Source organism: Sitophilus oryzae, unplaced genomic scaffold, assembly GCF_002938485.1.
Source record: "Sitophilus oryzae breed Bouriz unplaced genomic scaffold, Soryzae_2.0 scaffold_557_pilon_pilon, whole genome shotgun sequence".
NCBI classification, from domain to species: domain Eukaryota; kingdom Metazoa; phylum Arthropoda; class Insecta; order Coleoptera; family Curculionidae; genus Sitophilus; species Sitophilus oryzae.
In genome coordinates this window covers 673,126-699,393 of record NW_022147148.1, presented here as the reverse complement: position 1 = coordinate 699,393, position 26,268 = coordinate 673,126, and the positions used below count along the sequence as shown (strand labels likewise).

The following is a 26,268-nucleotide window of genomic DNA, read 5'->3' as shown; positions in this document are numbered from 1 at the left end:
GGAATCGAAATTATCAATACCTGTAATCATTGACATAAATTAAATATGTTGACTAAATAGTTATTAGACTGAAATCATAAATTTGAAATGTTTATGTGTCAAAAGTTCAACAGAAACTGTTTTATCGTCATTTTTTCGCAGAAAAATTTATGATTAATTTAAAAAAAATAAAAATTTCTCAAATTTACTTTTTCAGTCAAATAACTATCTACTCAACGTGTTTATTTATAGCCGACCATACCAACAGGTATGGTAGGCTATTAAGATAAAAAAAAAGGTTTTTTAATTTCACTCAAAATGACTTATTTGGGTCATAAATGACCTAAATACAAAATATTTTTTCATGGTGACTCTCTGTCTGTACGTTTGTCCGTCTGTCTGTAACACGATAACTCAAAAACCGCTAAACCGATTTTAACCAAATTTGACACAAAAATACTGTGGCACCCGAGAATCTGGCCATTAGTTTTTGGTGGGGGTGGAGGTTTGGTAAGGGGGTATGGGAGGGGGTTAAAAATTTTAAAAAAATCTTAACTCCAAAATTACAGTTGCTCGCTCTAGCAAAACGCCGTTTTCAATTTAAGATTAGGAATAATATTTGCAACAAAATTTGTAATAACATCAATACAGTCAAAGATAGGAACTAAGCATTTTACGATATACATTTATACGATCTTTTTTACTTATTTTTATCTGCAGAATATGCTGGCGAATTTTCCGGAATACAGTTCGGACCACCCTGTATATTTTATAATATTTAATAAAACCAGTATTTTGTTTTAGAATGATATTGGACACTTGTATGCATTAAAATGGAGCTCACCGTTGAAGATATTATGTCAGATCAAGGCATAATTTCCTCCGAAATTAACATTACTATGGACAGTGGTAATGATGGATACTGGGTTATTCCATACAAGTAAGTATATTTCCACATATTAGTTAATATATATACAGGGTGGTCCGAATTGTCATAGAGAAACTTTGACAACATATTCAGGAGATAAAAATAAGGTAAAAAAGTTAAGCTAAAAATTACCTTTCGTTTCGGAGATACGGGGCGCGGGGTGTAGAAATTTCAATTTTCATTTCGGCTTTTTCAAAATAATTTCTGACCTAACATCGATATTTAGGATGAAAATTGTTGTCTGGGTGTTTTTTGACATTGACAAGAAATAAACAAGCGACTACATAGTGCGACTACTTTTTAAAAGGTTAGAAAAAATTATGTAAAAAGGATGTTAAAAAATAAAAATAAAACCGCAGCGTACGGCTGTTCTTGGTCTGGTGAACAATAGTTGTAGGTTTATTTAAATGTTTATGCATATTGTTGGGCACCACTTAATTTAAGCCAAGTTAATGTGATATTTAAAAAATTAAGAAAATTACCACAGGGTAAAGATGTTCTGTAATGATATATCTCAAATTAAAACACCAAAATTTAATTAAAAACTATGTACATTTATTAATAATTAAATTAGTTTAAACTCCAGTTTGAAAACGAATAAAAAATGTAGTTATTAAAAAAAATATACAATAAATTAATGGTATTTTAAATTTAAAATTAAATTAAATATTATCAATTATAAATTACTAAACGTAATCGTTCTGTAAGTTTCATTAAAAGGTTTCAATAAAAAGGTCGTAGAAAGTTAAGAAAAAAGAGTAAAAAGAATTTAAAACGATACATAAATGAGTACTTAGCTTCTGCGCTGAAGCTGTAGTCACTCAGTGTTGATTATCGTACTTGGGCCCATATCCATTACGTAACTGCTTCAAACCATCAGAAAACTTCAAAAATCATTGCAGAAAATGGGGAAACTCGCCAGTTCACACCATTCTCCAAAAGAGAACCTTCACGGAACCATTCAGAAAAACCAAAAACTGCTCCAAAACTTCGGCTCAAAAAACTACTGCTGCTCTTAAGATCTTCTCAAAAAAAACTGCCAAAATGTTCTCGTTTCCAAAACGAAAGTTGCTCCCAAAATGCCAATTCTTCCCCTTAAGTTGGTAAGGGACACATCTATAATAAATTATTTTTTCTCTAAGTATACGAAAGAAAGTAAAAGAAGAAAAACTATAACTTACTCGCAGGGCTATTCTCCGCCACTTACAATGTAACAAAAAAACTTTTCTAGCAACATGAAAACCACCCTGGGATATCGCACCGGTGCGGTGGTTGGAATGTTGGAATGGAAGCGGAATGGAAGCATAATGGAAATGTCGAAAAATTCGAGTAAATCTTTCTGACGACAAAAATTAAACACACACCAGACTGTGCTCGAAATAAGGAAAGTTCAGGAAAGTTATCAATAACATTTAAAGAATAATTTAAACTAATAATATAAATGGCAACCCTGCGCCACCACATCGAACAGCATTCGCGGTACTACCCTTTTGCAGCGGTACAAATTAGGGATGGGCATTATTTTACTTAAATACAGCTAGAGATGTAGCGCTAACGCAAAAATAAGAAATTATTTTAGGCTTCTACAATAGTTATTTCAAAAATATTTCCAAATTTATTATTTCGATCATTAGCAAGTATCACCACACGTCAACTTTTGACATTTTCGAATATGTTTTATTTGAAATTGCAACATGTGATTCATAACTACAATTTGACTCGAAATACCAAGTGTATGGTACCAAATACCAAATTATTCGTAAAAAAATGCTTTTTCCAAATATGCTAATGAGCCACCCTCGTTCCATTTGAAAAAATTAAGATATGATTAAAAATACGATTTGGGCATCTTTTAACCGGCCAGGACAAGATACTAATGACATTAGAAGATCAAATATATTTTTACAACGCTCCTTAATTAAAAATTAGTGTTTTTAACACAGCCAGGCACTCTAGACTCTAGATTGAAATTTAAAATAAAATTTTCTTTTAAGCGAAAATGTCAAAAGTCATTCTATTCAGATTGTCAGTTTCTATCGAATAAAGTAAAAAAATACCGAGGCGAGAACAACGGAATTCATTTAAACCAAAAACTCGTAATACAAAACTAAAGTGTCAAAACGAATGACAATGTCAGGAACTAAATTAATAAATATGGCAACTTGACATTTTTTACAGCAAAGCTACCACCTGAATCCCCAGCGGGAAATTTAAATTCTAGTTAGTCAGTCCGGCGACGAATATTTTGCCATGGCAACAATGAATTTAAAAGTCGTGCCCTTGATTACGTAACTAAAAGTTTAATTGTCCGCTGCAAATCAGTGATATATTAGACTTTAGAGAATAGAAATTCCACGGAAAATAGAGGGAAACCAGCATGTTCAAATCTATAGGAATTTATTGAAATATATAAAAAATACTTGAATCGAAATTTAAACAGAAATGAGAACTTTCAAATTGATTGTTCTCAATCATTCCAGATTAAGAATGATTCTTACTTTCCTGATCCTTTTCCCTTCTGTTCCATATCTTTTCCTTCCATACATTTTTTTGGCGGACGGACTGAAGCGTATCGGTAACAGCGTTGTCAAGTTCTTACATTTGTACCAGCTCTGTTAAAATTTTCCTGGTATTTATTTATTCTTTCGCATCTTAATTAAATCTATTCCCTTTTTCCAAAAGATACAAATTTTTAAAATAAAACTTTCGTAATGATATATATTGTACAATAAAAAGTATGGAACTGATACGGAACGGAAGCTTACGTATAGCGTCAATACAATAAAAATACGGAACGAATATGGAATGGATATGGAATGGGAACCGAATGTATAGTGAGAATCAATGCTTATAATATGCTTCAAATTTTATTTGATCTAGGTATTACGTGAAAAATAATTAATTAGCATTTTTGTGCTGTTCTCATCATGGAAGTAAGCAAAGACAAGAAATATTAAGTATACGGGTGATACGCCATAGATACCTAAACTATTTATGGAAATAATTATAAAATCGATATTAAGCCAAATAACTCAATACATACATATTATATATCCTTTTGAGGTAGTAACGTTTAAGTTCTATTTTTGAATTAACCTTGTCCAAATTTATTCTTGAACCCTTTAGGAAGAAAGGAAAGATATAAATAGTTACAACCCACTAACAATAGCTTTATTTCTTTTTAGATACATTTACAATCTGTAAATAAATATCCATTATTAAACTAAAATAAAACTCTTGTCATTTATTTCAATCTATTATTTAGATTACCTATTATTATTATTATTCTATCTTACAATAATTTTCTATACAATAATTACAAAGTTAAGGTTAATTAATTTGTAAAGCATAATTTGAAAGTTATTTTGTTACAAATATTGCATATAAAAATTATTTATTATTTATTGCACAATAATCTGTAATAAATATAGTCTGTAATAAATATAGTATGCAATAAAAGTATGAATGGGACTGTAAAAAATCCTACATACGGGTGCGAAAAGCTTTTTTGTTTCTGGCTTTATCCCATTAAATATTATTACTTTGCTTCGAGATCTTCAATATTTATTTCGATATCAATTATTTGATATCAACAAGAGTAAATTTTCACAATAATTTATAGCTCATGAGTGACGTTTGGTCTGAATATTTTTTAGAATAATTAAAATAGTTCAGTCATTGGGGATTTTTGCTTGGAAAAAAGTCAGGAAATTTTGAAACTTTGCAAGTTTATAGGTTTTGGGGTCTACCAACCTAACTAAAATCCATAAAATGCACATTTCCAGACTTGCCGCCGGCGCCGCCATCTTGCCAAGATGGCGCCCAAAATCGGTATTTTGTAAGTATCTCGAAAACTATGCGTTTTTCGCAAAAAATTGAGGAGAGCAAAATTAAAGAGAATAAAATTTTCGCTAAAGTCAACCATTTAGGCACAAAATCTCTGGAAATTTTACAATTTTGCGTAAAATATGATACCTATATGTATAGTCAATTTTCCGAAATCAAATATCGATTAGGGTTCACTAAAACTAGTTTTAGTTTAGTTTCTTCAATTTTGTCATGAAACTGGCAGTGAGTTCTACTGTTTAGTCCCAATAAGTATCGAACTGCTCTCTTTTGAAGTTTGAAAATACGATCAAATTTTGTCGCGCAGCAAGTACCCCAGAATGGAAGGGCATAACGAAGATGCGACTCAAAAAGGGCATAATAGACCATTCTAGAAGTTGATGAGTTAAATTCCTTAGACACTGATCTTAGCGCAAAATAGGCAGAGCTTAGTTTCTTTGATAAGGCTTCGATGTGCAAGTCCCATTTTAACGAGTAGTCCACAACAAGTCCTAAGAATCTCATAGAGTCCACGACGTCAATAGTGGTGTTATTAAGTACAAAAGGTTGGTACAGTACTTTTATATGACAAAACTTTAGTTTTTGAAAGGTTGAGGCATAGGAGATTAGAATCGCACCAAGATTTAATGGTGCGTAAGTCACTGGGTATAGTATCATATAGTGCCGTAAGATCTGGGCCGCTCCAAGTGAAACTAGTATCGTCCGCAAAGAGGCAGATTTTACCGCTAATGTCTAGATTTGCAATGTCGTTGATAAACACCAGAAATAAAATAGGGCCAAGTACTGAACCCTGAGGGACACCACATTTTATAAACTTACAAGAAGACATAGACGTATCAATCCTCACAAGCTGCCTTCTGTTGCCAAGATACGACTTAAGCCATTCGAGCGGCACTCCCCTGAATCCATAGTATTGCAATTTGTTAATTAAGATATTATGATTTACACAGTCGAAAGCCTTAGAGAAATCACAGAAAATTGTAGCTGTAGAGTGATGGTTATTCAGGCTAGAGTATACATTATTAAAAAGGTCGAACATAGCATCATTTGTGCAACTGTTACTTAGAAATCCAAATTGATGGGTAGAAAGTACTTTATATTTAAGGAGAAAAGATAGAAGCCTTTTTTAAACCAATCTTTCAATGATCTTAGATAATGTGGGCAGGAGAGCAATTGGGCGATAGTTCGAAGCTTGATCTTTATCTCCTCCTTTATGCAGAGGAATAATTATTGCTGTCTTAAGGCAGTTTGGAAAAACTCCTTTTTGGAATGACTCATTAATTAAAGTAGTAAGATAGATTAATGTGCATTCTGGAAGTTCAGAGAACATTTTGAGAGTAAGCCCATCAGTCCCAGATGAGAATTTATTTTTAATACTTTTAATTGTACTACGGAGCTCATCTAATGCTACGGGCGTGAAGAAGAAACTGTGCTTCTTATCTCATTTGCTTTAGGGAGATATGAAAGTGAATCATGAGAAGGAGTTATGGTGTTCACTAAATTTTTAGCCACATTAACAAAGTAAGTGTTTAAATCTTCAGGTGAATTAAAGACTGTGCCAGACGAAGAAGTCTTATTCCTTAAGTCATTTACAATAGCCCCAAAGTCTCTTTAGCAACATTACCGGATTTGGCTAGCCTCCCATTATAATAAATGTCCTTGGCAGCTTTTATAGTCTTACGATAAACCCTTCTATAAAGTTTCACGTAGTTATGAAAGAAAACGCTGTCTGTGAATTTTTTAAGGTGAGATAATGAGCGCATGTTCTTTGGAGATATACGCAAGCCTGTCGTAGACCAGGGTATACCTTGCTTACTTTTGATAGGCCTAAGAGGAAACGCCTTGCACGCCAGATTAGACAATGTATTTATAAATCTAGAAAATTCGGAATCGACGTCAGCCGAGAGGACAACCCACTCAGTTGTTAGACATAGGTGGTGAAAATTTAGAAAATTTTTAACTGAAAATATACGGCCCAATTTGCGCGAAGTATTTTTGCATTTGGAATGTGGTAAAAACGTTGTCAATACTGCCTCATGATCAGAGAAACCTGAGTGAAGGACTCTACAGTCAACGAATTCCGGGTCAAAAGACGACACGACATAATCTATAGTGCTAGAGCCAGTTTTAGTTATTCTAGTTGGTGAGTCAACATGCATTAGTATACCAAAAGAATGAAAAATGGACTGGAGAGACTCTCTAGCTGCACACACACTGGAAAAGTCAATATTTAGATCGCCACACAAAATCAATTTACTTTTTATAGGTAGGGATTCAAGCAAGCTTGGCAATTTTTGACTGAAAATATGCACGTCAGCGTCAGGTGTTCTGTAAATACAAATAATATAAAGGTCAAAAGCATTATAATAACCGACGGAAAATTCAAAAAAATTTTCGGATATTAGAGTATCGAACTTAGTTACCACCGTAAAGTCGTTGTTAGTAGACATTATCATAGTACCTCCATGAGATGAGTTACTTCTATTGAATCTAGTTACTGTGGTGTAATTTTTGACAAATACAGGCTCATCCATATTTAACCAATGTTCAGTTATGGCAACAATTTCTGGAAAATTGAGCTCTTCTAATAAAAGATATAATTCATCCGTTTTATGTCTTAAGGACTGAATATTAATTAAAAAACACTAAGCTTGCTATCGTTTAGTTTTTCAGAGGTTGCTTGATCCTCTGTTCGCGTCATTTCACCTAAAAAAATTATTTTTATTTTTATTTGGAGAGCCATTGGAGAAATACTTGGTATGACTTTCCTAATTCTCTGAAGCTGTTGAAGTTTTTCCGTTGAAAAGAAGGACCTGAAGGCAGAAAGATCCGCATCCACTTCAGCTGAGTCAATACCATATACGTTGTGGAAGCGATAATATATCCTACGCAGGGAATCCGCGTCACTAGGATGTCCCTCTGAGGCCATATAATTTGATGCTGGTGTTGGTGTACCCTTCAAAACACATACTTGAGGGTTGATCGTGGAGATAGGCGAGGAATAACCGAATAGGTTTTAATATGGAAGGGTCCCTCAGTCTAGCTAGCAAACGCCCACCTGCCTCATCCGAATTTTGCGTCATCCGAACTACAGGCGGAGTCAACGGGTCCACATGTAGCCCGCCATCCTTCCTCGCACCTTCTTCCACAACCATTTCCACATTTTTCAGCCCAAGAGACTTACAAGCAGCAATAGCCTCCTTGTCAGAAGAAATCTTAACAGATTTGACCTCCCCCGGTATATTTACGGATGTCGAGTCTGAGCAAGGTGGTAGACTTCGACTAATTTAAAATGGATAATACAATTTACTTAAAAGGCATAAAATGCAGATAAATTTAATATGAAAACCACAGGTTGGTTTAAAATAAACGGTAAGCCAATTGCGCAAAAACCAACATTTAGGTACATGTAATGTGTGTTTCACAAATAGCTCGATTGAAATAATTAAGGACAAATTGGTGAAATCAATAATTCGGTCAGTCGTAAAAATTAATATTATGCCAGGATAAATCTATATACTTTTTTATCTGCCAAGTCGGGCACAGCTGTACTATCCTTTTCTCTACTAGTAGTGGATAAAGCAAGAATCTTAATTTTTAGCGATCAAAAGGGGACATACTATAACTGGATAGATATTATAGACTACCAACATACCTGATGGTTACATCTTATAGTTTATGAAGTATCGCTAGTCAAAATTATTTAATTTCGATAGTGACTGACTCACTCGCCGATCATAGAAAAATTCTAAAGGTGTGCCATTGAAGAAACAAGGAAAGCGTAGGGCAGATCGTTGATACGCGTTTATGCACGTTTCCACATCCACACTAAACGCAACTGTAACGTTGCAAAATATCGGGACGCAATTACATCTTATACTTTATGAAGTATCGCTAGTCAAAATTATTTAATTTCGATAGTGACTGACTCACTCGCCGATCATAGAAAAATTCTAAAGGTGCGTCCAGACCAGCCGCGCCGCTCAGCGCGAAGCAGTGTTGTGCCATTGAAGGAACAAGGAAAGCGTAGGGCAGATCGTTGATACGCGTTTATGCACGTTTCCACATCCACACTAAACGCAACTGTAACTTGTAATATTTTAATTCAGTGAGGTAAAAAATTGTCAGTGATGATATTGTCAAGTCAATATTACTTCTGCCGCGAAACCGTCTCATTACATACTCAAAATGTTTTCTAGCAAACTCTTACTTAGCAAAGTACTATTGAGCCAAAATATTTGTTTTTTTTTTGCTTGTTTGTGTATGTCAGTCACTTTGAATAATTCATTTTCAGGAAAATATGTTACTATTATCCCTGCCATCTATACTCATTACAACAAATTAAACTAAAATTCAAGTTTTCTTCTTAATTTCCTAAACAGACATATCAAATTTTAATAATTGTTACTTTTTGTCATGACAACTGATATAGCGTAATTGTAAAAACTTGTAAAATTGGCAACTATGATATTATAGCAAAAATTGGAATAAATCGCAAACTATTAGAAATAGGTATCTGACATACCTAATAAAAGTTGAAGAGGCACACACTATCAGAAAACATTATAATATATAGGGTGTACCATTTAAAAAAATGAGTTTTTTTTTATTTTAAGTAGTTGAAATTCATAAATATATTTTGAACACCCTGTATCATCTAACTAAAATATCTATACATATATCTTTTTCTTCATCTGTATAAAACTCTCCTACCAAATTTCCAACCACCAAGTCCAACTTCAGAAACAATAGCATTACTAACAATTTTTTACCACACTGAAATATAATATTTGCTTGAGGAGTAATTTCGGTGGTGCTGCTCGAGCTGCGCGACTAGAGACGCTGGCCGCGGCAGCTGTAGCCGCGATGAAAAGATGTTTTCGGTGACGCAGTTCTAGGCAGCCGTTGACTGCGGACTGTAGCATTTTTGTCATTTTAAATTTCTCGGGGTTTATTAAAAAATATGGATTACGACCAGTGACGCATACAGAGGGGGGCTCACGGGGCCCGGGCCCCCCCTAAAATCTGTAAATTGTGTAAAATATTAGGCTTTTGGGTTAAAAATGGCGCCTTCAGCGTAATAAAAAGCATATTCTACATTGCTTTTTATTTTGCCCCCCCCCCCTCCTAAAATAAATTCCTGTATCCGCCCCTGATTACGACGATTTGATAACATTAATTTTATTAGAAGAAGAGGAAGATGAAGAAAAATTTTACCAAATGTTATCTAGAAAAAAGTGTAAAATAGATGAAATGTTTAAAAGGCGACGCGATGAAGAGTATTTTCATTTATTAATAAATAATCATCTAAAAGAAAATGAAACCTTCTTTTTTTAATTCTTTATCGACCTTTTTCCAACAATTTTCTTTAATAACAAAATTTTTGTCTTCATAATCATAAATCACGGGATATTTTTGTATTTCGTTGATTAAAATTTTATCGTCATTTGACGTAAATGACGCCATTTTTTGCCCTGGTCAACTACGATTTCAGCCGCTCGACTGCTTTGCGAGCAGTCGAACAGCAGCCGCTGCAGCGCGGGCTGCCGCCGCTTTAGTCGCGCTGCGCAAGCCAAATTGGTTCCATTTGAAACTGTACAAACCTTAGATTAAGAATAAAGTACAAACCAGTGCAGCGGCTGGAGACGCAGCTGCTAGCCGCCGCAGCCAGCCGCGGCACCGAAATCGCACCTTTAGGTCAAATTTTACAAAAACTATTAATTTTAGACATATAACATTATATACATATAAAAAAGTTACAGAATTTTACGCAGAAATTAAAAATAAAATAAAAAATAGAGTGTTGCATTAAAATGAACATAATATACCGGGTGGTGCATCTCGTCGTTGGAAATTGGAAACATAGGAAATCCCATGCAAATTTCGAACTTTCCAAATATTGGCTCCCCTGTTGATTTTACAACGAAGTCGTAAATAAGTTTTTTAAAGGTCTACGTATGCTGAATACACATGCCAAATTTGAACAATTTTGGACAAGGCGGTTTTAAGTAATTTAAGAAAAAGCGCATCTATTTTTAAATTAAAACTGAACAGGTAACAATGCATAACCAGTCAAAATGTCAACTTACATTAAGTTGTCAACCTATGATTTTATCATTGTCAAATATAATTGGTTGTATATACTGTCTACACTACTACTTTATAGTACCTACGATTAGTGTCCCCAAAATGTATTGTAGTAATTTAAATCTGGTTCGAATGAGGCAAAAGCCCAACATTAAGAAAATACAATTTGACATTGACAAAATTATAGGATGACAACTTAAGCTACATTGGCATTTGCCTGGTTTTTTATTGTTACCTATTCAATTTTAATTTAAAAATAGATGCAGTTTTTCTTAAATTACTTAAAACCGCCTTGTCCAAAATTGTTCAAATTTGGCATATGTATTCAGCATACGCAGTATGTAAAATTAACAGGGGAGCCAATATCGAGGCAATTCAAAATTTGCATGGGATTTCCTGTTCCCAACGGCGATGCACCACCCGGTATGTTATATTCGCAACACTTTTTTAAAGCACCCGGTATACTATAATAAATTTAAAATGTGTATCATAAACTCCCTATAAATTTTATATTTAATATTTATTATAAACTTGGAAACAAATGAGATAAAATGGACTTTACTCTCTCGTTGACTTACCCTGTGCCCTGTACTGCGTTACAAGACATCAATAATAGAAAATTAATTGCTAATCTAGTGTTGTCGAGAATTTTTTTTTTAAACTGACATTTTTATAAAAAATTAATGTCAAAGTAACAATTTCGACATAAACTCAGTAATCTTGTGCAATCTAAAGTCAGAATACCCACCAAATTCTCAGTTTTCAACCATAAAAGGTGCGATATTATCATTAAATTCAAATAAAAACATTCTAATTATTGATAGCAGAATAAAACGGTAATTAAAATTTTCGATTTTAGAAAATTATGGTTGCACAACGTACTGCACAGCCTAAGGAACCAGCTAGTGCCGGCGCTAACAGCTTTCTTGGTTAACAGCGTGGCGCGACCCCTGGCCCCCCTTCAAGCCATTCCGCTCAGCTTTCCGGTGAGGCTGGAATATATCCGAGCTAGGCGACGATCCAGAGCGCAGCTGGCTCTAATGAATGTACCCGAGACTGACCGAATTGAGGAGTGCCAGGATGCGGAGACGAGTGACAACGACCGGCCGGAGAAATGCGTCAATTGCACAATACTGCACCAGCCCGAGGGTGAACCATCCGCGGATATAATTTTTGTACACGGATTACACGGAGGTAAGACACTAATATTAGGCATTTTCTGACTAAGTTCCGACCGAGATCTCGGTTTCGGTTACAATCATTCTCGGCTAAAAATCAGGCCGAGATCTCGTTCTCGGCATAAAAAGGCCGAGATTGTCGGCCACGGCCGAGACTGCTCGCGATCGTCAAATTAGTTTATTTTTGAGCGTATCGTCCCACCTATCGATTCGTGGATGAATGAAATAGTTGTCCGAAGTCGAAAAAAAAAAAGAATGGATCATATCTGATCCATATATGATCTGATCAAATCACAAAGGGGATTTCCCGCACGCATTTTTCCGTTTCCTATACGGCTAGCGCAACCGATTGCGTTAATCGCATAGGAAACGGACTTGAGACCTGCAACTCCGTTTACTAAGTGGTCATCAATGCAAAGAAATGCAAAGAAGCGCTTGTCAACCAATGCAAAGAAGCGCTTGCAATGAACTTTCTAGGTATGCTCTATTTGTAGTCACTTAGGACACAGAAAATGGGACACTCAATATTGCTTGTAACCACTACACTATAACAAAACTCTAAGAATTAAAATTTAAACAATTTAATTTGACAATTAATCAAATAAATAAAGTTACAAAAATATTATTCCAACAATGAAAATCATAATAATTCCATTCATTGATTTATATAGGGTGGATTGCGATAATTGTAATACCATGTACGTATAGGTCAAACAGGTAGAAATTTAGATATAAGGATTAAAAAACATATAAAATCTATTAATAATCTCTAGCAAAGTTCCGGTCTAGCAATTCATTGTATATTAAATAGTCACACAGTTAATGAAAACTCAATTATGTTAATAGATAGAGAAAAAAAGGGAGACGCTTAAATTACCTAGAATAGTAAGAAATATTAAAATCAGCTAAAAACGACAATAATGTAAACGACCAACAAAGGATTTCTAAACACATTTTTTATTACCTCTATTGTAAACTCCTTAAATCCAACATCATACCAAATATATTATATACCCTTAAAATGTAGTCAGACGGTTGGTTTTTAAAGAACTCTTAAAAATGCCTAAGTTACTCTTTTTAATTTTTTTTATACATCTAAAAGCGTGTTTTATTAAAATTCTAATATTTCAACGATGTTTCACAAGGCACCAACCACCGACTAAGCACTATTTATTAAAAAAAACAGATTGACATATCCACCACGTCTTAAAGATGTGTTGCCGAACTGCCTTGCCAATATTAGCATATAAAACTTTAAAAGTTACCTATTAGATTTATCTCTCAATTATGTTGCTTTTTTTTGGAACCCAGAATAAAAATACCTCATTATTAATTTAAATTTATTAAATTTAACACCTATGTAGGTCCACCTGTCATAGTAATAATATTATGATTTATTATAATATCATTTGCACTGGTTGCGTTAAACACTTAGTAAACGGAGTTGCAGGTCTCGAGTCTGTTTCCTATACGATTGATACATGATCCAGTACAATAGAGTATACATATGTGGACCCGACTTAATACTGATACGACGATACAAGGTGATTTTTGTTGTACCGTCCACATACACTGATACGCACGCTTGTACGTGATACATATGAATTTTATAAGTATGGACGCTTACTTTGGCACGATATGCATATTCACTCGACACAGCCCAAATAAACGTCCATATTTACGATACCAAGCTCTTGATACGTGATACATGATCCTGATACAATAGAGTGCTACATATGTGGACCCGACTTAAAACTTTAAAAGTTACCTATTAGATTTATCTCTCAATTATGTTGCTTTTTTTTGGAACCCAGAATAAAAATACCTCATTATTAATTTAAATTTATTAAATTTAACACCTATGTAGGTCCACCTGTCTTAGTAATAATATTATGATTTATTATAATATCATTTGCATTGGTTGCGTTAAACACTTAGTAAACGGAGTTGCAGGTCTCGAGTCCGTTTCCTATACGATTAACGCAATCGGTTGCGCTAGACGTATAGGAAACGGAAAAATGCTTCCCGGACGGCTGAAGGTTCGCCTTCGTATTTCGATCCGTAAACAATGAACGAAATGTTAGAAGCTAGTGTCTTAATCTAATGTAAGTTTTATAAATTATTTTAAAATAATGCTAATACAAAAGTTATAAGTAATAATGAATTGCTTCTTGTTAAAATATTTTTAATTATACGGGGTGTGTCAGAAAAGTGCTAAAGACCAAACTTCAGTTTTTTTAAAGAAAACACCCTATATATTTTTTAAGATTTCAATTCCTGGTACTTTTTCCAGCATTTTGATATAGGGGTGAATGGTTTATACCATGTGTATCAAAAGTTACAGACATTTTTATTTTTGAAGCTCTATACCATTTACAGTCCTAAAATAATATTTTGTTTTACTGCGTCAGGATATTGCAAGATGGTATTTTGTCATTTTATTTGTTGAATTTACAAGTGAATATTACAACTTAAAACAATGTTGATAATGATATTGTGTTACTTGGGTAACTTTGGGTAATGTATTTACTGGTCTACAAAATGTTATCTTTATCACGGCTTCCTCTGGAGATAATGGTCGCATCTCGTTGTTTAACCTTTCTAAATTTTTTATTTATGCCAACTCTTCCGGACTAGAAATCGTAGCTCTTTTGATGGCAGAAGCAACATTTCCCTTTTCTTTTTTTGTATATCCAGTCTGAGTAGCAAACGCAAGTTCAGCAGGACTACATTGAGAAACCAATTTTTGTGTACGTCTTCTCTTAGTTCTAGTACTAACAGTACTAAATTCTCTTGAGTTCATTCGCGAAGGCGTTTTTGTATATTGCTGAAAGGTGCTTGGGCACTTAGATTTATAAACATATTCGTTAAGCCAAATTACATGTTTCTTTAAAAAGTCTTTCTTATTTCGATAGCACCTTTTCCAACGTAAAGCAATTTGAGTTGAAAACCATATGATATTTTGTTGGTTAGGTCATCATCGTCAGCAGTAGGGATGCGTTGTTTGACAAAGTCGGCCATCTTTTTTCTCACAACTAAAGAAGTGGCACTTCCCATCCAGCCATTTTCATTCAAAAGCTCACATAAGTGTTTTCGACTCACGCCCGAAACTGTACATAATAGGAAAAAAATAAAAATTTCACAAGACTGCACCTATCTGCTGCCCAGTATATTGTTACACGATAGGTAGATATACTAGCTTTAAAATAAATTGAGTTGTGACGGTGAAGAAAAGGGTCGTTTTTTTTTCTGAGCCTTCCATTCTTTAAACTTTAATAAAATTGTAAATACTTCTTTGACAACTAATTATATCAAAATTCGTGTTTCGAAATAAGTAACTAAACTTACCTAACAAATGAGCAGACATGTCTGAATTAAAAAACAAACCACGATATTCTAATCTCAACACAACTACCAAAACGAACTTCAAGATACTCGAGAACAAATTCTATATAAATGAACATTTATGTTTTTGTTTACTTTGTCCTTGTTTGCCAGCTTTTCAAATTGATAATGAATTGCATTTAAGAACCGTACATATTAACTAACGGACTACAAGGAAAAGATTAAATGAAGCAAATCTTATGTCAAGAAGGCCTGCTTCGAGACCAGAACTTACTAGATGTGTTGAATAGGCCCAAAAGCAAAGGCATGGTCTTAATGTAAAAATTACGAAAAATGTTAGTGATTTCTTTAAAACCAGATATTTCAACAAAAATAAAACTAATGAGATGAACCAAAAAACAAACCACATCGAAAGGATGTATCTAGATGATTAAATAATTTTTGTTCTTGCTGTTTTAACATAGTTCACAGGGTGTTTCAAACTTTCATCCAAAATGTCAACATTTTGTTTTCCCTCATTATAATTAACAGATGGGGAGTTTCATTTTAATTTAGAAAGAGATATTAAAGAAGTCCAACTAATTTGTAACCACGTAAAAATCATCAAAATCGGCCCATTAAAATAAAATATATTAACCTTCAAAATACATCAAAGTTTAAGGTGCCCATTTTCGTGCCGGTGAATGCATTTCAAAAACTATACATTTAGTCATATACTTTTCTAATAAAACAAACCTTTATTTTTTACTAGAATCAAAAATCAATTAATATATAGGGTGTTCCATTACAAAAACATAACTTTGATGTAACTTTTTGGGGACACCTGTAAATCATAATTTTAGAAAATATTTTAAATTGACTTACATATAAGCTCAGAAAATTTCACTTCAATACAAACTTTGTTCTCCTTGCAAAAACCGCGTCGTTTATAACGCGCCACCCTGTCTCATTCAGTTTCAATCAAAATTTCAATGATTAAATTTAAGTAGAATAGGTATAGCTTATGGGTAGATTATTGAAATTTCAATAAATTTACTTAGCAAAAGAATTAAAAAAATCAAAATATTAAAAAGGAAATAATTAAGAGTTTACTAAAATTACTAAAATAAAAAATTAAAAGCAACGAAAAAAAATGGGTAAGCATTTTAGTATTTTATCCATAAAACACAATACAGAAGGTTTCACATTAATACATTGACAGTAATTGAATTCCTAGGTAAAAGTCTCTGGGCACTCCACTATAAGGCTCTATTGACCTAGGCACCCAAACTTTTATTTTAAAAGCCGGCTAATGATATGCTGTCAGCAGGAGGTGAACCTGCGACCTATAGCGTGGTAGACGACAGCTATACCTTTACAAAACCGTGTTCACTCAACCTCGATCATTTCCTATATTAAAAACGATCTTCCTTGCATACGTAGCTATGTAATATTTATTTGTTTTTGTCGTTTTATCCTCTAAATAACATTATCTTTGTTTTAAGATAAGTTACTAGGCTATTATAAGATCGTTAGTTTTTATCGCACCAATGAAAATAAATTAGAAACAATATTTAAACAATAAATTCTTAACTCTATCGACTTGCCCCAGATCTCCACGGATCATCGGAGTTAATAAATCTCAATGAAATAAAAATAAAAATATAAATGTATACGATCTGGCGTATTGTTAATTTAAGCCACCGCTAAACTACATGTGTAGAGTCGTAAATTCCGTATTTCATGTATTAGATACAAGACCGTTTTGACAAGTAAATTTTGATGGCATCACAGTAACAGATGTTATATTACTTGTTTATTTTACATATGGTTAAATAATAGTACACTGTATCTTTCACTTTTTATAGATAATATTAGTACCAGTGACTAAAGAAGAAATGAATAGTATATTGTGCAACTAGTGCGAAAGTTGTCGATTGCCCACGAGAGCGAAGTTGAGCTCATTGGCTCGAGTGGGCAATCGACAACTTTGCACGAGTTACACATACTATTTTTTATTACGTTGCTTTTTAGTATGTATCTTTTGTTATATTTTATCATGTAAACAAAAGAGACATTAAAAAGCAAAAAATACATTCAAAATCTCGTGACAAGAAAAACAACTTTTGGAACACCCATAGATGAATGCAAAAAGATTGACATCAGGGCAGGGAAAGTGAGAAATAGCAAAAAGCAGTTCCACCGTTTCCATGGAAATCTCAAATAAAATAGTTCAGCCTAGCCACTAGATGGTAGTGCAATTAATTTTTAGGTTAAGAAGTTGCTACTAGTTATTGCCAGATGGTGGTAAATCAGAATTTTTGTAGTTTCCATAGTTTTCAACGGCCATTGTCATATTATTGTCAAATTCTCAAAAATATTGTCGTTGTCATCATAATATTATCAAATAAATGATTAAAACGTTTTTCAAACTATAATTTGTTCTATGAATTTGTTATATGTATTTTAATTAGACAATTCCCTTTTGTTTCTGGCCCTAAAAATATAATGTAAGTCTTTTTAGTTTTGCCATCATTTAAGTACCTATTTATACTTACTCCATTTACAAAACTTTTGGGCGTATTACGTCGGTCTTGTTTAATTATAATAAACGATGTTTAAATATTTGACATAAATAAGAACTTTAAATAATAGATAATATTTCACATGTTTGGCTTTAATTTTGTTAATAATTGTATATATTATACTGTTAAATCTTATTTTTACACATCACAACGATACTTGTTATTAGTATTGTTGAATATGTGTAAAATAATATTAATAATCAAATTAATTATTTGAGAGAGTAAAAGTATTTAGTAAATATCCATTTAAAAAGCCCGCGCTTCGATCCATTTAAAACAAGCCCTACTCAATAGATGGCGCCACTTCTGTAGGACCATTTTTCAGTATGGCAGAGTCCATTCTTTTTCTAGCTAGGTATATTCTTTGGATTACATTCAAAACTTCAAATTTTTAAATCGAATTTTAGAGTAGAAAATGAAGGAATTTTAACGTTGCTTCTAATGGTGTTTAGTAATTTGTTTACATGATGAAATATAATAAAAGAGACATATTAAAAAGCAACGTAATAAAATAAACAAAAAATAAATAAATATTTAAATGTCAACCTCACTTCTTTAATATTGACACTTCGAGACTGTCTTTTTTGCTTGTTAATTTACGTGTGCCAATGAAAATCATAAAACATCCCCCTTTAGAACTTTTTCTTTAATGGCCATAAGCGGGAGTAAAAGCCCAACCGCCCGAACACTAGAGGCGCCACCGGTCATCAAATGGTGTAAAAATTGCGAAAATTTAATCATCTAATTTTGACACAAGGGGTCGCGCTTAACTTTTTCAATTTTAATTCAATATTCATGTGTAATATTAAGTATTATTTAAAGTTTTTATTTATAAATCAAATATTTAAACATCTTTTATTATAATAAAACAAGACCAACGAAATACGCCCAAAGTTTTGTAAATGGAGTAAATATAAATAGGTACTTAAATAATGAAAAAAATAAAAGACTTACATTATATTTTTAGGGCCACAAATAAAAGGAATTGTCTAATTAAAACACATAACAAATTATAGTTTGAAAAACGTTTTGATAATCATTTGATAATATTATGATTGGCGCTATGACAACGACAATATTTTTTGAGAATTTGACAATAGTATGACAATGGTCGTTGGAAACTATGGCAACTACAAAAAAAAATCTGATTTAACGCCATCTGGTAATAACTAGTAGCAACTTCTTAACCTAAAAATTAATTGCACTACCACCTAGTGGCTAGGGCTGGAACTATTTTATTTGAGATTTCCGTGGAAACGGTGGAACCGCTTTTGCTATTTCACTTTCCCGCCCCTGATGTCCATCATCAGAAAATGATCAAAAGCGCGAGCACAAACGTATAATTTTGAAAGGAGTAATTATTATTATTGTTTCCAATTTATTTCCGTAGTTACAGTGACATGTTAATTCGAAATTAAGCCAAGCTCACGCTTTTTTTTTGAAGCAATAATATAATAATAATAATTTTTAAGGATATCCCGAGTTTAATGTTTGTAGAAAAAATGTTGTTTGCAACTCGTGCGCGAACTACTTTGGTGATTTCGACTATCACCAATAACACTTCGCGCACTAGATACAAAAATAACTATATTTATATGCAGGGTGAGCCTCTGATGTTTTCTCTTTACCGTTTTTCAAATAAGTCCAAAATAACCGAGTGATTTCACTTTGAAAATTTCCAAAAAATATTTTTTGCTTAAGTTTTGTTAACCACTGGATCTTTTCTGGGTCTTCTTTCTTGTAAATTTAATATACTACCTATATTGCCATATTATCAAGGCCATGTTGTCATCATGTTGCCATGTTGTCATTATTATCAATATTTTTTAACTTAAAACTAATGTTGATTGTATTGAAATAATTTTGGAATCGTGGCTATGTCATAAGATTTAAGTATTTTGGTTTTTACTAGTGCAGTGATTCAAACTATAATCTTCTCAGATATGAAGTTTATGTAATGTAATTTCATATTTCGGATAGTAAAAATTAAGTGAAAATAAATCCGAACTGGGCATGGCGATGTGTTGTAACAATTTTAAATGATAATATTATTGAATAAAAAAATCAATACAACTCTTCTGGAATAATATTTTATAGCTTCACATCTTCCTCAAGTTTATTGACATTTTTAATAATTGTGTTCAGTGCTATCTACAGCAAATAAAAAAAAACGGTCTTTAAGACAAGTACTAGTACTAGTACTAGCACTACGGACCTATATTGATATAGAAAATAAATCTTATTTTTACGTGTAGTATATTTATATTAGACCTAAAATAACCGAATAAGCCTTGGGGTCGCACCACTCTGGCACTTTGTGTCATTGTATATTCTGTAAAACTTAATGGGGTCTAATAAAGAAATTTGAATTTGAATTTGAATTTGAATTTGAATTTGAATTTGAATTTGAATTTGAATTTGAATTTGAATTTGAATTTGAATTTGAATTTGAATTTGAATTTGATTTGAATTTGAATTTGAATTTGAATTTGAATTTGAATTTGAATTTGAATTTGAATTTGAATTTGAATTTGAATTTGAATTTGAATTTGAATTTGAATTTGAATTTGAATTTGAATAGAAGAAAAAATTTATAAAGTTTTGATATGTTGAGATTAGACGCACCAAAAGGAGACTTTTCAAAATCAAAAGAATTCTTAACTTTAAAGTGTGAGCTTCACCCCAAAAAACCACCCCCAATACGCCCTTCGATGGTTTTTCGCTTTGTTCTCAGAACCCGTTGCGTTGGTCCCACAAAAAATGTTATACTTACCGAAAATATTCCTTATAAAATTTTCTACAAAAAAGGTTCGATTCATTATTTATATTTATATTTATCCAATGCATTTCGAGCAATAAGCGTTTGAAAAATGGAGTACAAAAAAATATAGGTCGCCTTTCAAATTATAGTCTCCCAAGGTATAATATAAGCAAAAACATTGCCTATTCCACTAAACTAACATTCATACTTTCATCTACATATTGTCATCGTCTATAGTTTCTAGAATGTGCTCATTCGAAGAACTTTGCCCTCTACAGGTTCCGCACATAGTTGTACATTTCATGCCGGCTTTATTGCAACTGCATCTTTTTACACAATCTTGTTTGCAGTTGCACGTTATTAATGACATAATTGAAGCAGGGGCGGGCGATTCTGTTGTATATAAAGGTGACAGGATGTTGTTGATTTTCTTACAGCCCCACTGGTCGGGTTTTATAGGTTGTTCTTACCATATTTGTACTTGAAGATATGTTCTCCGGGAATGTTACCTAGCTGCAGCAGATGTGGGAGGCAATTTTGATAAAAGTACCGTGCTGTTTGCTTTGCTTGAACTTATTGAAACAAGCGTATCTTTGCTCACCAAGGCTCCCTTCAGATGATTGAAATTTGTACAGTTTGAGTATAAACGTCTCTCCTCTCCAGCTTTTTCAATTTTTTCAGGTGTTGACTTTGCGTTGTTAAAAATATCGACGATACTATCAAGGTCTTTTTCTTTATTAAATATTTGTACGTGTTGTTGTTTTCCTTTTCCAAAAAATCCTGATGTTGTGTCACGCCCGCTAATAGCGTGAATAAATAAAATTGATTTTTTTAAATTACGTATAATACTGGATGATTGCAATTCTCTCGAACTATACATTCGTTGTTTCACATTACCTATGGCTTCTTTCAGAAAAAGAATGTCTTTTTCATCGGGGGAAAGTGCTGCTAATAAAACAACAAGATCGACATCTTGTCCAACGACTAGAACTTGTTCATTTTTCTCAAATATTTTGATGACAGTACGAATAATTTGAACATCAGCAAACAAGATTGTGTAAAAAGATGCAGTTGCATTAAAGCCGGCATGAAATGTACAACTATGTGTGGAACCTGTGGTGGGCAAAGTTGTTCGAATACTGAGCACATTCTAGAAACTATAGACGATGACAATATATAGATGAAAGTATGAATGTTAGTTTAGTGGAATAGGCAATGTTTTTGTTTTATGATATACAGTATTCTGTTGCGTGTATATTTAGCACGTTAAAATACCTTGGGAGTCTATAATTTGAAAGGCGACCTGTATTTTTTGTACTCCATTTTTCAAACGGTTGTTGCTCGAAATGCATTGGATAAATATAAATAATTTTTTTTTAATTTATTATAATATGTAAATTTTATAAGGAATATTTTTGACAAGAATAAAATTTTCTGTGCGACGAATGGTTTTCGAGAAAAACGAGAAAAACCACCGCAGTGCGTATTGGGGGTGGTTTTTGGTGGTGAAACACACACTTTACAGTTAGGAACTCTTTTGATTTTAAAAAGTCTCCTTTTAGTACGTATAACCTCAACATATCAAAACTTTATATTTTTTTTCTTCTAAATATCTTAATATCAACGTACTAGTGAGAATCTCCCCACGAGAGATGGCATATGTTTTTTAAAACACCAAACACAAATTCTAAAATAAAAAAAAAAAAAAAAAAAAAAGATTTTTTTCTTTAAATTGATATGCGAAAACTTACCGACATATAAAAACAAAATAAACTTACTGTCATATTTTTATATTTTTGACTCGTGAGTTGCCAAACCTAAGCCGGGTCGATTTTCATTGTAAACTAGGATAATAGTTTTAAAAGTCGATGAAATATTACGTTATTTTTTAAATGTAACCCCCATTTTACCATATATATTTTTCTATTCTAGGCTTTATTGCAATTAACGCTGTAATATACTTTCATACAATTTTGTCAAATCTTATTTAAGTAATTTCGCGATATATGTATAAACCATGTAAATAAATTACAACATTCTATTGCAAGCAATCCTATATTACTAAATACCTGCTGATATTTCTAGGTTTTATTTTGTTTCAAGGATTCTGCGGCTACATAATGTAACAAGATATTAACCATATGACACCATTACTTCATTTTTTTTATTTTAAATAATAAATTTCAAAAAAAAATTCACAAGAAGATAAACGCTTATTAAGGAAATTGATATATTACCTTGGAAGATTCTCTAAATAGTTTAAAATTATAAGAGTCTTAAGTAAATAATTATATTTTTATCAATTAAAAATAATATTTATGCAGTTATCTTTAAATACAGGGTCATTTACGGCCATGGCACGTTAAACGTTTACGGAGAACCGATGTTAGTTTTTTTTTGAAAATTTGGACTTTTGCAATTACTTTCGGCATTACAGTGTTGCCGCTTCATACTAAAAGTGGTAGCGTATTTGTTATTTTAAATGGAACACCCGGTATCTTATTATATTTTTTGAAACTACTTTCATATCTCAAAATGGGTCTAAGTTTTCGAGATTTTTCGAGAAGTTTTCGAGAAAATAAAATATGTGCAAAATTGATAAAACATGATCTTGAATAAGCATTGGTTAAATCATAAATTCGGCATATCGAATATTAGCTAATTTTTGGTTTCTGGTTAAGGAAAGTCAATATATTCGATCTGTCTAAATCAACTGATTGGATATAAAACAGGGGGGTCAGTAAAAATAAGTATTTCCGATTGTTATAAAATCGTTCAAATTATTGTTATTTTAAATTCAAGCATATCGTCGGCTTTATGACGAAAAGGCGTATCTCGATTTTTGCTACTTTTCAGGAGAGCAATTTAAAGAAAATCGCTTACTTTATTTGGCCAATAAATGTAAAGTCTTTATTTTTTTAATAGTGTTGTTGTATTAACACTTGAACGGAGACATTGAGGAAACGTTCTGAAGATAAATTGAGCGTAAATTCTAATAAATAATTTATTTTTAGTTGTTTAATAGAGATAGGCCTTTTTGTTATAATAATAATAAATTTATTTCCGAACGAATAGTATACATACGCCCATGTAAATAAATTTAAAAATGATTTTTTTTTTTTTTTTAATAAGAAAAAAAATGACACAATATTCACATTATAGAATACTTATAAGAAAATACAATACATACATACAGAAAAATCTGAAAATCGCCAAAAATCAGAAACAAATATTTTTAAATACTTTTATTCGCGTTGGATTAGATCAACTGAAAACAAAGACAATTTTCATGCCAGAAGCAAAGATAGTAATCAATTAAAATACTCTTATCTAGCTTATTTTAATAATATTGTTTATTATATATTTTTAGTAATTTTTTAGTTAATTGAGGGCATTAATACAGGGCATTTAAACTCACGGTCCATATAATAAAAACCAAACTAAACAAAAACACAACATGTTTCTTCGTTCGTTTTTTTTTATACAAATAACTGTGGAGTAACAGTTTCTGTTTTTCCTGTTCAAGATAACAAATTCGACTTCCATTCTACGTGTTTATGCTGGATGATGATAGGCAAAATAAATATAATTTTCCAAAAATTGGTAGGGATGACAATGCCATTGGCCTGACAGTGATAATGAGATGAAAATTATTGTATTTTTCGGGCAAGTTTTTGGTTCGCTAAAATGTTTTAGGCAAACTATGATTTCTGGCAAATTTTCCATCAGGGCAATTTTCGTTTCGTTATTTTGCTTTCGATCAAAATTTTCCTTTTATTGGGCCATTTATTCTCCGACAATCTTTTGCATACTCGATACCTATGTGCAGTGTCTAGCTCATTCTAACAATGGTTTTTGGCAAAAAAATAGACTCTAAAATCACACTGTAAAAGAGAGCTGCTGCCATGATAGAAGTTTTATTTTGTCCCAAGCAACCGTCAGAAAATAATTAGGTAGAATGGTGTGATTTTCTCTCGCATACATTTTCATAACCCAACAAAAGGTCCTATCTCAAATTCCATCTTTCTTGTAGTATAACAATTGGTATAACAATTGGTATAACAAATGATATAACAAAGAGCCCTATCTCAACATACGTCTCAAAAAGCCGACGATATAAAAAATGTCTATAAAAAAAAATCTTAAAAACTAATATAAAATGAAAAAGGTACAATATTGAAATGCGCAAATTCGCTATGTTAAAATATGACCCATTGGGCATGTCATGACGTTGATATCTCAAAATCGCCAAAAATCGAGATATGCCCTTTCGTCATAAAGCCGACGATATGTATATTATTTAAAAAATCGAAACCCAAATAAAATTGCTTTTCAACGATATATCATGTTCTTATACCTAAACCTTCTGGTTTCTTCAATAAACCCATTTAAAAGATAATAATTATTCTATTATAATTATTTCGTTTAAAGAAAATCGTTACCATGACAAATATTCAAACTTCTGAAATTGTCATGCTAACGAAATTCTTATCGCCATATTGTTTTTTCTCATGTTGGCATAATTGTGAGAAAATTTTATCCAGTTTGTTTGTTAATGGAAATTCTTGCTTTGCTTTATCATCACCATTACAAATGATTAATTCGACGCGCACGATGTCGCGGGTACACGCTAGTTAATTTATAAATAGATCTACTTAAGAAACCGGAAGGTTTAGGTATAGGAATATAATATATCGTTATCCAATGGGTTTATTTAGACAAATCGAATATATCGACTTTCGTTAACTTGTAACCCAAATTTCAAATTTAAAAATGTTTAATTAATGATTTTACCAATGTTTACTCACGATCTTGTTTTATTTTTTATCTCAAAAAATATTAGAGATAGGTATAGGTTAGGATAATAGAAAAATTATAAGATATGAAAGTAGTTTCCAAAAATGTAATGATATACCGGGTGTTCCATTTAAAATGAGAAAGATGCTACCACTTTTCGAATGATGCAGCTACACTGTAATGCTGATAAATATTTTAGAAAGATAGAGTAGGTGCCTTTATGTGGTAGGTAATCCAAATTTTCAAAAGAATTCTATCACTGCTTCTCGATAAACGTCTAACATGCCATCGCCGTGAATCACCCTATATAATAAAACAACTTGACACTTATTTACAATAAATATCATTACTTTTGTCTTTTGCGAAATTTAACATGTTTAGGGAGCCCCATCTCTACTTTTTTTATATGTATATCTATTTACCTAGGTATACCCTTCCTATACCTAGTATGAAAATAGAAAAAAAACACAATCTACCCGTATAGTAAATAGCTTAGTACACACGGTAAGCAAAACGCACTGAAAACATGCATTCCTATAGCAATAATCGCTCTATAGCAAAGCTGTCATCATAGCAATATATTGTAACATTACCGAATAAAATTTTTTCTTTAAATATTTTATAATAATTACTTATTTATTCTTACTTTTTACTATAGTAGATAAAAAATCGCTGATAAAATATAATTTTATTTTTTAACACATAAATCAAAATAAAGCTACACAAAAAGTTATAAAAATAACTTGATGTCATGCAAAGTCTGCGTTTATTACTCAAATTATG

General features: G+C 32.2%; 1 protein-coding gene across 5 annotated transcripts in view; it reads left to right on the top strand.

Moving 5' to 3' along the window:
• The window catches only part of LOC115887253 (protein SERAC1), a 160,550-nt gene that overhangs the window by 90,505 nt on the left and 43,777 nt on the right, over positions 1-26,268 (top strand). For 3 of the 5 annotated variants that reach the window (XM_030906632.1, XM_030906631.1, XM_030906630.1), the window contains exons 2-3: positions 784-919; positions 11,700-12,034. In XM_030906632.1, the coding sequence (XP_030762492.1) occupies positions 813-919; positions 11,700-12,034 (442 nt within the window). In that variant the 5' untranslated portion in view covers positions 784-812. Of the gene's footprint in view, positions 1-783; positions 920-11,506; positions 11,616-11,699; positions 12,035-26,268 lie in introns of those variants that run through there. The other 2 variants (XM_030906633.1, XM_030906634.1) reach the window with 2 other exon arrangements.